Genomic DNA, 16,690 nt, shown 5'->3' with positions numbered 1-16,690 from the left:
CACACACACACACACACACACACACACACACACACACACGCGCGTATCTTATTCTCTCTCTCTCTCTTCCTCACATACACACAACTCTGAAGGTCTTTTTTTTCATCAAGCTATATTTCACCCTGAAAGAAAAACTAAATAGATTGCAAGTGATGAGATTAAATGCTTTGGAAACATTTGGTACAGGTGCAGCAAACATCCACCCACTTTTTACGACAATTATATCTGTACACACATACACACTTCTATGAATGTCAGTGATCCCAGAGGATTAGCGCTCCGTATTTCATTCTAATCTAATTTAGGCTGGTCTCAGCACTGTTACAACTGCCTTTGTTTTCTGTCGGTCCCCATTGTTATTTGCCCATTAAAGCCAATGATTTAAATACCTGAAGAATATTGCATGCTCAATTCTCATAGACACCTATGAAATGCAGCACAGTGGAGCTGTTCACACACCATTAGGTTTATCTGAAGTTAGGTTTTTTTTGGACATCTACTGTGTGAAAGTTTCACTCGTACAGACACATTACAGCACACATTATTGTCAATTTACATAATGGCAAACTGTAAAATGTCTAACAAGAATATTGTCAGTTCACTTGATAAAAAAAACAATCTGCTGCAATATCGCAGTCTTATTCTCTGACGTTCTTACTCACCTGCTGTTATACAATCAGTTTATAGGCGCAAGCATTTTGCAGGTAGGTAATGGTATTCAGGATTCTCTCTGGGGTGTACTTTCTGTCGCCATGTTACCTCATCTTGTTCTCTAAATAGACTGAATCCAACAAACAAACTGCTCTAGAGTGCTGACTAAGCAACATGTCTTCCTCCAGTCCTAGCTCTAACTTTGCTGACTAGCTAACAAGCAGTTCCAATACCAGTGGCATACTGAGTGACTGTACAATAAGTATTAGCCAGAAGGGGGGGGGGAATGGAGGTGGAAGGAGGGATGTCTGACTTTTTTGGTAGACTTTTTTCTAATCCCAGAGTTTATTTTTCTTCCCTTGTGAGATTTATTATTTAAAAAAAAGATAGTTACATCAAAAAGATCTAAACTAATTCATATTTATTTTGATCATTTTGGAATATGAAGTGGGGAACAACATTTGATGGGCTCCAGTCCATCAGCAGCCTGTTCCTGGTTCACTCTTTAGATAACTGTAATAACCATTGCTTTAGCAGCTCTTTATTCGAAATTTGAGAGTAGCTGTATTTTCACCATGTCCCTATGTTTACCATAAATATATTATTTTGAGATATTAAGGCAGGGTATTGCAGTTTTGGAAGATTTTATTATAATTTAACCCTTGTGTTGACTTCGGGTCACATTGATTTTTTGTTTTATATCAGAAAATATGGGACGTAGAAATAAGTGCTGAAGACAACACAAGGGTTAAGCTGGGGAGGGCCTTGCTTTTTCAGTCATTTTCATACAGTCCCTTACTTCCCTTCACCATACACAATGCACAACAGAAAAATACCATACTTGTATTCAGAATGAGTGTGCGTTATCTGCCATAACTGAAGCTAGAAAGGACTTGAACTGGAACCTCTCCATGTTTTTTTTCTTTTCTTTTTTTCCCCCAACACTCTCTGTCTCCCCCTGCAGGCAGGTGCTGGTGGTGCTTTCACAGCTGGAAGGAAATGCCGGTTTCTCCATCACCCACCGCCTGGCTCACCGCAAGGCAGCCCAGGCCTCCCTGGGAGACTGGACCCCCACCAAGGCCACCCACTGCCCCCAGCTCACTGCGGACATTGACGGCCTGCACCGGCCCAGGCCGCTATGACCACCGCCCCCTATCTCACATACACACACAGACTGTTATCCAGTGAACTGTCAGACGACTGGAAAACCAGGCAAGGGAGGGCGAGTGGTGTGTGCAGCCCTAAAACGTGGAGAAAGATGTGTATTTGTGTGTCTTTTTTTTTTTTAGATGAACACACACCTGAATGTAAAGCATAAATAAGCAGCATTTATGTGCTGTCCTACTAATGCTCCATAAATGCTTTCATCCGGCCCTTACGAGCTCTCTTCTTTGCCAAGTGGATGTGCCATGTCAGGATGAAATGAGGGAAGCGGGCCACGCGGAGTGACCTGGACTTACTCACAAAACAATGTTTCGCCCGGGCACCGAACATGATCCAGTTCAGACTGCTTAAAATTCCGGACGTTTTTGGTACGAGCGCTGTACGTGGAACGGATGTCATCTCTTGGAGACGACCCTGCTTTTCTTCACAGAAGTCAGGGTGGAGTGCCCTAACTACTGAGCCATTTTCCAGCCCACAAACTTTGAGCCAATCACCCGCAGCGATCAGACACTTACCCCTACGTCGTCCACAAGGACAGCTCACAAAGCAGGAGACTTCGGGGGGGGAGGTTAATCTCGCCCAGCCCATAGTACGGTACTTCATGAGCCAACACAATAATATAGTTTTACTCATAGTCATACATGTTTTGTTTTTTTTATTCAATACAATACACGTTGGTCTTACTTGCATTATACACGGTCTTTGTTGCCGTCTTGTCCATATTTGTGTTTTTGAGGTCGTAGAAAAAGCCATCATTCATACAGTGCTGTCTGTCTGTCTCCATCCTCACCGCAGTGCTGTGTAGCGCTCTCTCTAACTCAGGACCAAACCCGTGATTTGTAGGGTAAGCTGGAGTCAAGCAAAAAACCTCGAGCTGATGTTGCGGCAGGTGTACGGTGCCCAGATAGCTGGTTTATCATCTTTCTGTAAGCACTTTACGAGCCAAGCTGTGGTGCAGAGGGGAGTGTTGTGATTGGGAGGTTTTATCTTGTGAAATACTGACACGTGATAGAATTCCTTCCCGAGTGTTTCGACAGACTAACATCCAATTTTGGCTTTTTTCCCTACAGAGGAGCCACTGTACCTCCTTTATTCCTTCCTTTTACTTACTTTAATTCTTTTTTTTTTTTTTAAACTCAGTCTCAGTTTGGGGTCTAACCGCTGGAGTCGAGTCATTATATGACCAGCTTTGTAGCTCGGGCGTGCTTGCTGTTCTCATCCAATTCAGCGGTCACTTTATTTCTTCACACTTTTTAGATGTTGTATGCTGCTTCTTGCACTCTTGGATTGTGACACCCCAAAAGTTGTGTCTGATCTTTTTAGTTTTATGGGGGGCATATCGCTTTTAATCAGACTTGAAAGGAGAGCGAAGAGAGAGAGAGAAATATGGGGAAGACACGCAAGAAACCACCGCAGGTCGGATTCAAACCCTGGGCCTCTGCGTCAAGGAACAAGCCTCATCATATGGCCGCGCGCTCTACCAACTGAGCCACCCGAGCGCCCGTGTCTGATCTTTTTTTTTTTTTTTTTGGTACTAAAGATCAGTGTCTATTTGTCACACGTTGCCAGTATTTTTGATTTACACTTGAGTGTACTTAGGGAGTACCGGAGGAGCTAGTTGCTGTTTGAACAGACAGTCTGCCAAAGGAGCTGCCGAGTTTACTTTGGGAGGTCAGGGACCATTTTTGTTTGCTTGGATGCAGCGCGAGCATCTGGGCCATCCTCCCACAAGAATACACCGAGCGCACATTAGCGACAGCACAGAGTCCTTTTGTAATAACAGATGACAATTTTGTCAGTCTGCGTGCACACATAACAAGAGGGAGAGAGGGGACCCCTGAGACATGTTGTGACACAGAAAATAATTTAGTTTTGTCTGCGTCGTTTCAAAGCACGGGTTGCCTACAGCAGTTTTACGTAGGTTCCCTTTTAGGGCCCCACCCGCCACTTGATCGTTCCAATTCCTTCAGTGTCAAAGCCATTGCTCCTGTTTTCACTAAGGACCTTTCAGTCCTCACCATGGCAACATAGGTGTTTTATCAGAGAGAGGGGGGAAAACTAACGCGGTACTATAGTAACGGGATGGAGTGGGGGACTTTTTATTTTTATTTTTCCCCCAAGTCAAAGTGGATGTCTTACTATTGTGTAGTGAAATGGAGAAAAACTTGAAAGCTTATGAGCAAAATCGCCGGAGCACTCTTACAGTGAATGATTGCTTGGTAGAAATGAATGCTGCTTTTGGTTTTGAGTCTAAGCATTAAAGTTCCCACATGACTTGATTCAGTTCAGGTCTAGAGCTCAGTGCCCTTGAGTTGGAAGGGTGCTGCCAACTCATGAGCCCATGTCCCTATTTGTCGGTAGCGTTGATGGTAAATGGCAGCACCGTGTCCCGTACGCTCGCGGTCTTACTTAACTTAACTGCACAACCACGACTGGAAGGCTGTACTTCCACGACGTCTTCGGGACAGCTCGTAAAGAAAAACCACTACAGCACAGTAACGTTTTCCATAAAGAAACCTGAAGCGGAAGTAGCTGTAAATATGTTTTCCAAAGAAACAAAATGTGTAATGATGACCACTTTGAGATGTCTGTCTTCGCTGTGTGTATGTGTGAGTGTGTGTGTGGTCACAGCCAAGCAGCTGTGACCTTTTTTAATTTATTTGTGTAAGTGATTTGCAGGCCTTTTGTCAAATGAATATTGCTCAGTACTGGACCGATGTATGACAGATAAAGGAATGTGATAATTGTATGGCTTTAGTTTTGAGCCCAGAGGGATTAGCTTGACAAAAAAAAAAAAATGAACCCTGCACTGAAACACCTGCAATGACAAGGCACCTCAAAATTCAGTGTCAACGCTGGATCACTTTACATTAACATGAGATTTTAATTCATTTTTTAATATAATTTTTTTTTATTACACTGTTTTTTTTTTTTTGTCATAATTGTCATTTTGGCTCTTGCTGGTGTCCTATGAACCTACTCCTCTTCTGTGAAGTTGTGGTGGTGACTCTTCTGTGTGTCAGGTGCGCCCCCTGCTGCTGAAGAGGCTGCAGCCAGAGATCAGCTGGTCATTTACAGACCGGCCAACACAACGCCTTTTCTCTCCTCTCCTTTGTCCTGGTTCCCTCCTTGTAAATTGTACAGACTGCAAACTTAAGCCACATATAAGATAGAAAACGGGTGGGGGGTGGGGTGGGGGCTGGGTGTAATCAACTGACCCTTTTAAACTTGTAAAAAAAAAAAAAAAGTATGATAGTAGTAACTAAAGAAAAAGAAACCTAATGCTGAAAAAAATGGAACTCTGATGAATGTGATATATATATTTTATTGATCTTTTTCTGGGAGGGGGATATGAGTATATGTGTACAAACATCTATGTTTAATTGTCAATCTCAGGTTCCGATGGACCAAATAAATTTTTTTAAATGAAGGCAACTTTTGTTATTATTGCGAACCCAGTGTGTTTCCATGTACTGCACGGTAACAAAGGCTTTTTGAGTTTGTGACTCACGGAGACTGACAGAATTACATCAGAGCAGACGTTTGTTTTCATTTGTTTCCTGCTCAGGCTTTTGTTTTTGATGAATAATAAGTCCATGCTTTCAAGCTGCAAATATTAAGTAAGAAAAGCACTAATAAATGAGTGGAAAAGCACAGCCTGATGAAAGGATAACGTATTTACATATCAAAAATCTTTTTCACTTACATGTACACTTGTTTAACTGCACTATTATTGATTCCAGAAATCCACTTTCTAATGTGTTTGTTATCATTGGTTCCTATCATTGGCTCTTCATTTCCTGCCCTGTGATGTGCCTCTTCTCATCTCTGAACTCCCTCTTCCCAGCAGACTGAGTGTTTTATTTTTTTTTTCAAGAATATTTTTGGTGGTATCTTGTGTGTTCTCCCTGTTTCTGTCTCCACCTCTTCTCCAAAAAAAACAAACAACCTCCACCTCACCCTTTTTATTTATTTAAATGTCCTGCTTTCCACTCCTCTCTTCTTTGGCCCTCATCTTCCTCCAAGGCACACTCCCTCCCTAACCCATCCAAGTCCCTCTCCCACTCAGTAGGGGGTACTGAGTGGGAGACAACCCCTAAACCCCTCAGATGCCAGAAGCACTCCATAGTCCCCAACCCTCCCCTGGCTACTTCCCCTACGTTGGCTCTGTGGTGGTAACTTTATTACTGACCCCAGCAGAGACGCAGTGAAGGCTCTAAGAAGCAGAGGCGTCCAGCATAAGGAGCTGTCAATCACTTCTATCAAGAAAACTCCTAGAATCGCCTAGAAGACACTCTGCTCGCCTGGAAACAAAGGTACCGCTACTAAAATATCTGCCTATGTCTTTAGTCATCGTCACCTTACGGCACGGCCAGGCAGGGTGAAAATGTGATAATGCTTTGGCCAGATAGTCAGCCGACAAACTTTGCATGCTTAAAACTTAACAGTTTCACGGTCAGATATGTGAGGGGGAGACCAGCAAAAGAAAAAAAAAAAGCTGCCCTCTCATGGGAAATCTGTTCATTTCCAACCCCGTGCCTCCCTGGTGCTCTGTAGATATAAAGAGCTAATTAGATATAGGCCTTTCAATTTTGTCTGTGGACATGATAAGGCTAAATCATTCCATAGCAACACTTAGTATGAAATTGAAAAGATACAGAGTTCCTCAAAGTAGGAGACTGGAGCAGCGTTGTTGTGAGTGCCTCAGTGTGATAAAGTAAATCATGTGGTCTCACATTGTTGTGCAAGTTAAGGACATATTTTCTTCTGCGAGCTGCACGGAGTTAAATGCTGTTTGTCATGTTTTCAAGGCCAGGTTGAGCGCTGCTGTAATTAAGAGACAGGTAGATATGTTTAATCATAATAAACAGAAAGAAAATGTACAGACACCATCTAAACCAAACCGACTTGCACACATACTCTACATGATTTTGAAGTGTTAAATCAGCGCAAAATCTAAAGAAAGACTGAAGGAGCTACAGTATGTGAGCTACTGAGAGTGCCACTACAAGATGATCACATTTCTCTCCCCATCTTATTTCCCAAAAATAAATGAATCATGTGACATGCAAGTAGGAGGGATTTTTGGGAATAGGGAAGAGGCTTGATGGTGCAGCTCAAAGAACATGCCAGTCTGAGATCTGGGTGATCCTCTTGTCATGAGAGCTTCTGTCGTCAGGGTCATCAAGCCAGAGTGTGAGTGTGTTTTAAAGCACAAAGGTCTGCAGTCTACAGTGTGTGTACTTCGCACCCTCGAATCTATGTTGAGAAGAGATGCCTATGCCAGCCTTGAGAACAGGAATGCATACTGTCTGGGTTTATGTATAGTTTCACTGCTGCTCGGCAAAAAGCTCATATACCTTTTGAAAAAGTCATACAGCATCTTACTTTGTGTATAACTGTGTATTTCTTTAAAATGTTATCATTGGTGCTGAAATAGATTTTTTGTGGGTCCTGGCAGCAGTGATGCATTATGAAAAGGAGCATTGAAACAACAGTGAAAATCTGTGTTGTGTCAGTGCAGGGTGCTACTTGGTTGTCAGGGCGCATAGAACGAATACCTCTGTGAGCTAGGGGCTGTATGTCCTTCCACCAGAGTCCACATTTATGGCCATACTTCTCATTTGTCATTGTGACCTGACTGGGGGGTCGGGGGGGTTCCTGTGTCCCTCACATCCTACAGATTCTGCTTTGTGTCTGTCAGTAAGCACACACAGCACACAAACACATGGATTTGATGTTTTAGAATGCCAAAGGGGGGTCTACGTTGATGTGGTTTCAGGTAGCTGTGATAAACACGATCCAGATCCTGTTTAAGTGACAGATCCATGAGTTCAAAGGCTAATCAGACAACCGCAGTTATTTGTAGCTTTTTGTGAGACGATCACGAGGTAAACTGTAAAAACATGGTGTTTGTGTTGCAAATTAATGTCGAGTTGTCGTCCTGCAAAAGTTGAGCTGTAGGTTCTACTTCTTTTTTTTTTTTAAGGCTTTGACCACATACCAGCATCAATAATGTCACAGTGTCCTGGGCGCACCTGTGCATCACATTAAAACACAGGTAAAGTCAGACAGGCAAAAACAAGATTTTCAGGGGGAGTTTAGTTACTCTTTAAATGTCTGAAATGCATCAACCATTAATCAATATAGGCAACACAGTACAATGAATAACAACGTGTTCCTTCCTCTCTTAGTGGAAATTGAAGGCCACAACATGGCGTCCCAGATCCCAGCGATCCAACAGCCCGACACTCCAAGGACTGACAGCGTCTTTTCTGTTCTGTCTGGCTTTTACTCACTGGACTCCAATGTTCCTGGGCTCTCTAAGGTGATTCTCAACAAGCTCAACATGAAGGATTACGGCGAATACAGGTAAAAACTGCTGGTACTAACTAAGAACTGATGAGTTGTAAGCTCAGCTGTCTTGTTCATTTTCTGTTTGATTGTCACGCAATGTAGTGTTTGATTTTATATGGCATACTGTATGGGCTATTAGTTGCACTTCCTCTAGGCTATGTTTCACTCAAATTCCACTAAATTCATGAACGTGTCTCCTGCTTGGCAAATAAATTGTCTGATTCTAACCAGGGCTGCCGTTGAGGGAAAGGCTAAAGGAATCTCGTTCCGCAACTACAAGGAGATGTTCAAGAGGATGGAGGAGACCTTTGAGTTCTGCACCAGCTGCAACAAACTCCCAGCGCATCTCACCGACGGTCAGACCCTGAAACGCTGCGTGAAGTGAGTGGCATTAACACGGATTAACATTAATCATTGTTGACAATCAGACTATTTTAAGGCGACTGAAACCTACACCGTTCTCATTTCGGCTCCATCATCACCCAGTTGGGATGTGGTTTCGACATTGATGTGTGAAGCATTACCAGTTGCCGTTGCATCAGCTACCGAATGACAGGCCACCAAGTTGGGACAGCTCAGAGGACAATGGCAAATATAGCTAAGCCATCTGATTATGTTTAATCTGCAGCTTATTAAGAGCAGCTTAATGCGGTTCACAACATCACACAATGTACTGAGAATAAAGAGCGGAGTACAGTATGCTGCCTCGTTGCTTTTGTGCCTCATTTTTCTTTTTTCTGTCGCTCTCTTTTTCCTACTGATTGACACACACATTCACACACTGCATGTGTTTTCCCCTTGAAATTCTCAGCTGCCACTGCCTCTCTCAGGGAAGTTATGTGTAGAAGCAGATAAAAAAACCTAACGACTGAAAGTAAAACCCTCAAGACCTTTGACATCTGAGAATTAGGCTACCACCAATAGTCCAACAGTGCATGCATTCCTTTTCATTCTCATTCTGATTCACATTCATCTATTTATTACTCTTAAGCTGAAGCATCTCCGCAGAAGTGTGTACCTTTCAATGGCCCCCTATGTTTTCTCACCTTGTTTTGTTTCACTTTGTAAGCCTCCTCTGGATGATCAGTACGCCCAAAGTGTGCCATGACAGAACACGTAGGCTGATAAATGATTTTATGTAAATGTGTGTGCCCCGAAAGGCTGCAAATGATTGCAAGGTAAAGTAATATAGACTCCCAAAGCACCAACTGGCACTGGCTGTCAGACCTCTAATCCAACACATTAACTCGCCACTTAAACTGTGTGACAACACTAAAGCCCACATCCGTACTAAGAAGTTGTGTAATCAGTAACAAATTCCAGCCTCTACCTACGGTGGCTGTTTTTGCCAGCTGTCGTCTAAACAGAACAGAAACTTGTTTTTTCAACTGAATGAGAAGGTATACCAAACATGGGTTCTAAATGAATGTAAGCTATTTATGTCTTGGCTAACATTTGCTAATTAGCTCTAAACATGGTAGCGCATTCCCAGGTCCTATGTTCCTCAGCTCAATATCATCTTAATATGACTCAATATGTCAATATGACTTAATATGTTCTTCGAGGTCAAGTGTACAATGTATGTTTCCCCGGGTGTTGAAATCCCCCACTTACAGATTAAGGCCTACTGATTTTATACTCCTTGAATCCTACGCCCTCAAATTTGACAGCAAGACAGTTTTCTTGACTTGGCTCTCGCCAGAGGCTAATTTTTTTATTATGATTTTTACCATTTAAATTGAATTTGAAACGTCCATCTTCTTTCATGTGTTTGCAATTTGAGCTGCGAAGAAAGCCCTTACCGATCTCTTACAATGAGGAACTTGGGAACATAAGAATAACCCCAACACAAACTACATTTGAGGCTGATGGGAATGTCATTAGTTTTCCAGATATTTGCTCATGAACCACACTATAGGGCAAACCAAAATCTTGACCCTTATGGTGGCGCTAGATGAAAGGTCAGAGGATCACCAAAGTCATCCTAATTTATTCTTTGGGAAAATGAAAATATGTAGCAACTTTCATGCCCTTGCAATGGTTTCAGTCTAAACCGTGGTGGACCGACTGACCGACCAACCAACAGACAGACCAAAATGACCATCTCTAAAGTCATGCTACTAGCATGGCTAAAAACATACAACAATATTTTGCAACTATTTTATATTAAAGGTGCCGTAGGTAGGATTGTGAAGATCCAGGACTTAGCCAACATTTTTTAACATCGACAACTTCTCAGTCCCTCCCCGCTTTCCGCTAAAGCCCAAAACGGTCTCCTATGCCCCTCCCCCCACAAGTGAGAATGAATGCATGTGGATGAGCAGTGATTGACAGGCAGTTAGACTGCCCCCCTGGCCCTGATTGGTGCATCTGAACAGGGAGCGGTGGATTGTTGCAAATTGCACTACAGGCTGTAGGTGGTGCCAGAGGAGCCGGATTTCTTTTTTTATTACCTGCTTCATGTAGTTCTACTGGAGTTTCAGCAAATATGACAGAAAGTTAGTTTTATAAGTCTTACCTACTGCACCTTTAATGAACACCCATTAAATTCAAGCCGTTGCCAAATGAGTTGGTAGAAAGCTAATTAAGCCTATCAGCTCTGCAAAACTCTCTCTGTATTTCTCCGTGCGGTTATGTTTACAAAATGATGTAGTCCGGCGACTTTAGCGCACAGAAGCTCAAGTGATAATTACCTCCATCATGTTTTTAATCCTCCGTGTCCTCCTTGATTTGACGTGTTAAGCGCTACTAGCAACTGCGTGGAGGAGGGGTGGTGCACTTTCATGTGGATGCGCCGACAGTGTTGTTGTCATTACTTAGAATTCCTCATGGGTGCGACAGAAACTAAACACTATAGCTTTAGCTTGTATGCCTTGCATCATTTCCTTACGTTTCATTTCCTTGCTTTTCCTTTCCTTTCCTCCCCTGCCCCCCCCCCCATCTTTCTCTCACAGGTGCTTGAATGTGTACTACTGCACCAAAGACTGTCAGAGAAAGGACTGGCCTCAGCATAAAAAGGTCTGCAAACTGCTGCGCCTGGTGGCCATTGACAGACTAGTGGAGTGGCTGATGTTCACTGGTGAGCAATAAAAAAGGGGGTGCTGTTGAAATGGAAACGCCTCATCATCATTAATGAGATGGCATATTTTAAAGATGAGCTGCTAAAATGAAATGCCTCTGAGAGACAAAAACTGACAGAAAGTCACAGTGCAATAGTGGTGCGCTTTTGAAATTTTAATTTAAGTTCCTCAGCCTTTGGATCTCTCTGATTGCTTTTCAAACACCATGTAAACTTGCCACACTCTATTTGACTCAACTCTAATCTGTGTTTTGTGTCACATATGTCCATCATAAATGTTCTGCCACCCGCGCAGGAGATCTCCCGTTCCCCACTGAGAAGTGGTCTAAGTCAGCTGCTGAGGTGAAGAACTGGGACGACTGGCTTCTCATGCAGGGTGACCTCACGCCACGTCTGGACGCCATCTTGTCCGGTGCCAACGTGACAACCCTTTGGAAGAACGCCAGCAGGCCAAGGCCGTGTGACTCTGACCTGCAACAGTCTTTATGGCGGATTCAGAGCGAGTTCCTCTCTCGAATTCTCACAGTTGGGATGGCCATACAACACTTCGGCCTTGACCCGCACGCTACACCGCTAACTATTCACATAGCAGGCGCATCTCACAATGAGACCATGGGAGCCAGACTGACAGACTATGATGAGCTGAACAAAATGTTCCCTGGACACCAGGGCATCGAGATAGTCATGGTGGGACCAGAGGTGGTGGACGGCCCCATCGTGAGGCCTCCTCTCAGGGCGTTTGGCCCCAGGCAGAGGGTCTACATCAGCGCCTACAAGGGCCTCTACCACCAATTTTGGGAGGAGCTGGTGGAGAAAGAGGAAGCAGCCAAGCCAGATCTGGTGGTTGGATTTCATCCTGGTATGTACATCCAAAAACCCGTCAAACATGAACAAACAAAAAGTAAGAAATGTGATTGTACAGCCACTTAAATCTTAAGACAGGTCTGGTTCAAAGGAGACTTTTACCTCAAATGCTTTAAAATCAAACAGTAAAAAGCATAATGATTGCTGCGGCTATAAATAGAAACTGCTAAGCTTAAGTGGTCAGTTGTCTCTGAGAACCAGTGACTTGTGTCCCTTTATGTTCATTTGACAATTACCTCTTTCAGAGAGTAGAGCAAGCAGGAGACTTGTAACTCACTAGATCTGGCCTATTCATTAGCGCCAGGCTTTTATTGGGGCTTTGGGTGATTAATGGGAGCAGCTGGGAAAGAGTTTGGCTTCTGATTGCTGTACTCAGCATAATGCTGGTAAGCTGCCCTTTTTAAGGCCCCCTTGGATTCACTCTGACGAACATTGCAAGCCCCAGTTGTGTGCAAAATAGGTCTTCGATCTTAAACAATCTCACTATTTTCAGTGAACCATTTTCAGAATGATTGATATTGTTAATACAATACAAAAGGCAACTGCAACTTTTTCTCCACTTCACGACAAACAAACTTCATTTTGTGACTGAAAGACATCCGCCGTCTACTCTCACAGACAAGCACCTCATTAAAGTGTTACTATAACCCTAAACCTCCTAAGCTCTTGCACCAAATCTGTTGTCTGACCCTTTATTGCTGTAGAGCAGCAGTAAAGCCCCGACCCAACTGCACCCATAACCCCTGGCTCAGTTATCACTGCAGGCACCAGGGGAGCTAAATATACAGGAATCAGTCATCCTGCGAGTAAACTGCCTGAGTGCCTGGCTGTGTTTCATACCGCAAAGCTGGCAGAGCACTGCATTATGACACTGTTTAAGTGATAGGGGAGCAGACAGCGTGACGGAAGGAATAAAAAGGAAGGTGCGTGTGAAAGTCACAAAGAGAATGACAGAGGAAAAGGCTGCTAGAAAGCAGTAAAAACAGACTTTGACTTAGAGAATATGAGACGGAGGGTGATGTCAACTGTCAGCTCTTACAAAGGAGATGGGTGCTGGCTGAGTAATGTCATCCATACAAAGATAGCCCATTGAGAACAGGCGCCTCCTGATAGCTGGTTGTTATCCATGAAATAAACTGTTTTTTTTATATTTCTAAAGCTTCTTATTTCTTCCAGACCAGGAAACAAAGTAAGTCTACTACCATTACTTTAACTTTTTCCACCATATGGCCAAACATTAACATTAACAGTCAGGCTGCAGCGTATCGTCGTTCCCTTATCTCCTGAAGGTCTAGACGCCTAAATGCTTACTCCCTGTTAAATGTTTTATCATGATGAGAAGTGTAACCTCGGGGATGTTTTTATCATGGCATGCATTATTCAAAAATCAAAATCCTCTCTTTCTGCAGTTTGAGTTCCCCGGAAAGATGTGGCAGGCGTTGGATAACATGATACCATCTGTGTGTCGGTGTCTTACAATTCTCTGCCTCTGTGGCATGCTCTGGGCCCCCCGACACACTTACAACCAGTATACACACACACCAGTAATGTACTGAACAGCTGATGTTTTAATAAATTCATAGCATGCATAGTTCTTCCCCTATGTTGAATCCGTGAATCCGTGATTATGTCTTTCTCTTGGAGTAACTAATAATGTGAGAGTTTATTGATCAGTGCAGGGAAATTCTCTGTTTGCAGCCTGGTTTTGTCTCACTCAAGGACACTTAAGCCGGATGGATTTACAGTATTTGCCGTCATGGTGGCTTGAACCTCAGTCATGTGGATGACGGGCGAACTATTCACCACACCACCCTGCTGCTCAGAAAAAAAAAGTACTGATATAAACACGAGTCAGGGGAAAGTGACATCTGTCAGTTAATATGCTGGAGGATTATGAAACCCAACCCAGCATGAATGTAGCCAGACTGCTGCACTGGGTCGTCTCTATGTGAGAATGTCCTACATTTTCAGCTGGTGTGGTTGCAAGGTTAAGTTACAACAAGCTTTCTCCAGTCCAGCTGAATTTCCCAAAACGAGGTCAGCTTGTTTAGACCAAGGTTTACTTTGTCATATCGGCTGATAATTAGGATGACTGTCAGTGACACGTCCAGATGGAAATATAGTCTAGCTAACAAGAGAGAAACACGGCCGACTGGAGACCAATCAAGCGTAATCTGTTCGATCTTCACCCTGATAAGACTTGCATGGCGAGAAACAGACAGTGCTTTTTAGTGTCAGTGTCATTCAGCTTGCTTATTCAGGGAGTATGTATATTGCATGAGTGGCTTATTGTAAATGAAAGGCCCTGGAAATATATTTTTCTAATCAGCTATATACTATGGTTGATGTGATCCTATGCGAATGCACTATTTTCTGCCAAAGTAAGAGCAGTTTTGGTTAACTTACATTAAAGATTTTTTTGTGTGTGTGTGCTCTTTAGTTGGAAAAAAGGTGATGCCACATACTTTCAGGCACCAATAGGATTTAAAGCGAAACTGATACTGGTTATTTTATCATTAAATTAGTCTTGCATTGTCAGACCCACCTCCACAGCGCTGCGGAGGAGGTTCTGGCGAGTCCACACAGCATTCCGGGATGGGAGAAAAACACGCTCTGGTTTATTGGCATTTCTTTACACCAATCACAATCGGCGGCGCTAAACCTGATAAGAAAAAATGTTAACCATGGTCCTCATAAATCGGCCGGAGTTTAAAATGCCAACACAACGGAAGCCCAAGGCACTGGATATCTGGCCTAAATAAGTGAAATCCGGCGGAATTTTCGTCGGCAACGGAGCAATCCTGGAAGTGGAACGGCGTGGAAATACACTATCATTAAATTAACACACTGGTTCTTCTTCTTCTTTTATGTATCTTACACGTGTGTGTTTTACCACAGGGTTCCACGCTAACCAGGGTCTGGTAGAAGGTTGGCTGCCCACCCTCCTGCTGCTCAGAGATTATACCATCCCTTCCTTCTTCACTATGTACAGGTTAGTCACATTATTGCAACTCTGAAACATACATTTACATTTTAGAGTGGGGATAATGACATCCAATGCCCTTTGAGCAATAGTAAACATGTTTAGTTCACATTGCTTGTCATCTACTATCCAAAATTATAGAACTATTGTTTGTTTACACACATATCATGTGTGGTCTCCTTACTCCTCACCTACCTGACCTCATCACCACAATCCTCAGTCTCAATGCAGTTATTGTTGCCCAGATCACACCACTCCTTCCACAATTCACACTCCTTCCCTCTGGTGGCAAATACCAGTTCTCTGGCCAAGTTGAAGAAAAGATTTATTTCTTTTGCTGCAGGCGCTCTCAGCAAACTCCCCCTGCAGACTCTTACTTGATGATATAGCAAAGTAATTGATGTTGTTCTCCTTCTCTTCTGTTGATGCTGTTCCTCTGTAATCTCTCAAACTGTTTATTTGTGGGTGGATGTTAAAAGAAGTCTGGGAGGTGTTTAATCTCTCCTCAGTCTCTCATGAGTACTATACAACTTACTTGATTAATTGATTCCTTAGCTATCTCGTTGTCTCCACAGTGAAATGGAGCTCAAGCGCTCACTCCAGATCCTGTTGGAGTTGGAGATGCACATCAGGGACAGTGGACCCAATCCATTCACCTCACAGAAGCCGGAGCAGGTCCAGTCTTGTCCCAACAAAACCCCAGTCTACTGCAACTCTCACTACATCTGTTTCCAGGGACTGCTGCTGCATCAAGAAGACTTAGAGGAGCCCGGGCTAGACAATGAGAGGCCCTCATAAGGAAAAGCAAAGCCTGTTTGGAGTGCCACAAGTCCTCTCCTTTAATGTGTGGGTTTCAAAATAGGACTTTGGGGACTTCCTGCAGCCTTTTAGAGATGGATATTGCTCAGCTGTGCAGCCACTTGGCAGATATGGATGCTGAATATGGGGCAGAGAGCATGAAAGCGAAAAAAAAAACGCACCCTCACCGCTGCACCAAACACACTTAATTAATTGGTGAGACAGATTACAGAAAACACTCAAAGCTCATTATGTAGTATGATGGCACTTGAGGGCACCAGCGGGGTACAAATGTTTGTACTTTGTTGGTGCCCCGGAGGTAGCATGGTAGGTGGCTGTAAAGGATCATAGGTGTAAATACATAATGAGACCAAAATCAGTTCAGCCATCATTTTGCGGCCGCCTATAATCCGTTCTGCGGCTACACGTATTCCCAAATCTCACAATAGCTGCTTGAAATCAGATGATATGCATACTAATATAACGCACAATCTAAAATTACATCTCAATAAAATATACAGTGTCGCACTGCCTGACTTTGTTTTATTTTTAATTTATTTTTGTGATTCTGTTTGTAGCTGTTGCTGGTCTTGAAATGGTGAGTCTGCGTTCTGGATTGTGTGATCACTACAGACAATATAAGTGGAGACTCTATAAGCAATCATGCCTTTTCCCTTTCTCTTTACAATAAAAAAAGGCCAAAGCAAGCCAAGCAGCATTTGTTTGACAACTGTTTTCAGTTTTATTCTGGGTTGATAACAGTATTACTATAAAATCCAAAAAATAATATGAGC

General features: G+C 43.1%; 2 protein-coding genes across 5 annotated transcripts in view; both read left to right on the top strand.

Moving 5' to 3' along the window:
- Positions 1-3,144, top strand: part of capn15 (calpain 15) — a 38,977-nt gene extending 35,833 nt beyond the window's left edge. For all 3 annotated transcript variants that reach the window (XM_039788614.1, XM_039788615.1, XM_039788613.1), the window contains exon 12: positions 1,616-3,144. In XM_039788614.1, coding sequence (XP_039644548.1) covers positions 1,616-1,793 — 178 coding nt within the window. In that variant the 3' untranslated portion in view covers positions 1,794-3,144. The remainder of the gene's footprint in view (positions 1-1,615) is intronic.
- Positions 3,145-5,846: 2,702 nt separating this feature from the next.
- LOC120551763 (putative protein MSS51 homolog, mitochondrial) lies at positions 5,847-16,432 on the top strand. 2 transcript variants are annotated; one of them, XM_039789334.1, is made up of 8 exons: positions 5,847-6,131; positions 7,805-7,876; positions 8,010-8,187; positions 8,404-8,553; positions 11,127-11,251; positions 11,547-12,110; positions 15,014-15,107; positions 15,674-16,432. In XM_039789334.1, exons 3-8 carry the CDS (start codon positions 8,030-8,032, stop codon positions 15,894-15,896), a joined length of 1,314 nt encoding a protein of 437 aa, XP_039645268.1. In that variant the 5' UTR covers positions 5,847-6,131; positions 7,805-7,876; positions 8,010-8,029; the 3' UTR covers positions 15,897-16,432. The 2 variants fall into 2 exon arrangements, with proteins under 2 accessions (XP_039645268.1, XP_039645265.1); XM_039789331.1 differs by lacking the exon at positions 7,805-7,876 and having other exon boundaries at positions 5,848-6,131.
- The last annotated feature ends 258 nt before the right edge of the window (positions 16,433-16,690 follow it).

The sequence above is a fragment of the Perca fluviatilis genome, chromosome 21 (assembly GCF_010015445.1).
Source record: "Perca fluviatilis chromosome 21, GENO_Pfluv_1.0, whole genome shotgun sequence".
Taxonomy (NCBI): Eukaryota; Metazoa; Chordata; class Actinopteri; order Perciformes; family Percidae; genus Perca; species Perca fluviatilis.
Note: the sequence above shows the minus strand (reverse complement) of the source record. Positions and strands in the feature narration are given on the sequence as shown.

Excerpts from the sequence above, each read along its gene's own strand:
- LOC120551763 (XM_039789334.1), top strand. The coding sequence starts at position 8,030 with ATGGCGTCCCAGATCCCAGCGATCCAACAGCCCGACACTCCAAGGACT. Across the intron at positions 12,111-15,013 it reads GGTGGTTGGATTTCATCCTG|GGTTCCACGCTAACCAGGGT; the intron begins GTATGTACATCC and ends GTTTTACCACAG. Across the intron at positions 15,108-15,673 it reads TCCTTCTTCACTATGTACAG|TGAAATGGAGCTCAAGCGCT; the intron begins GTTAGTCACATT and ends TTGTCTCCACAG.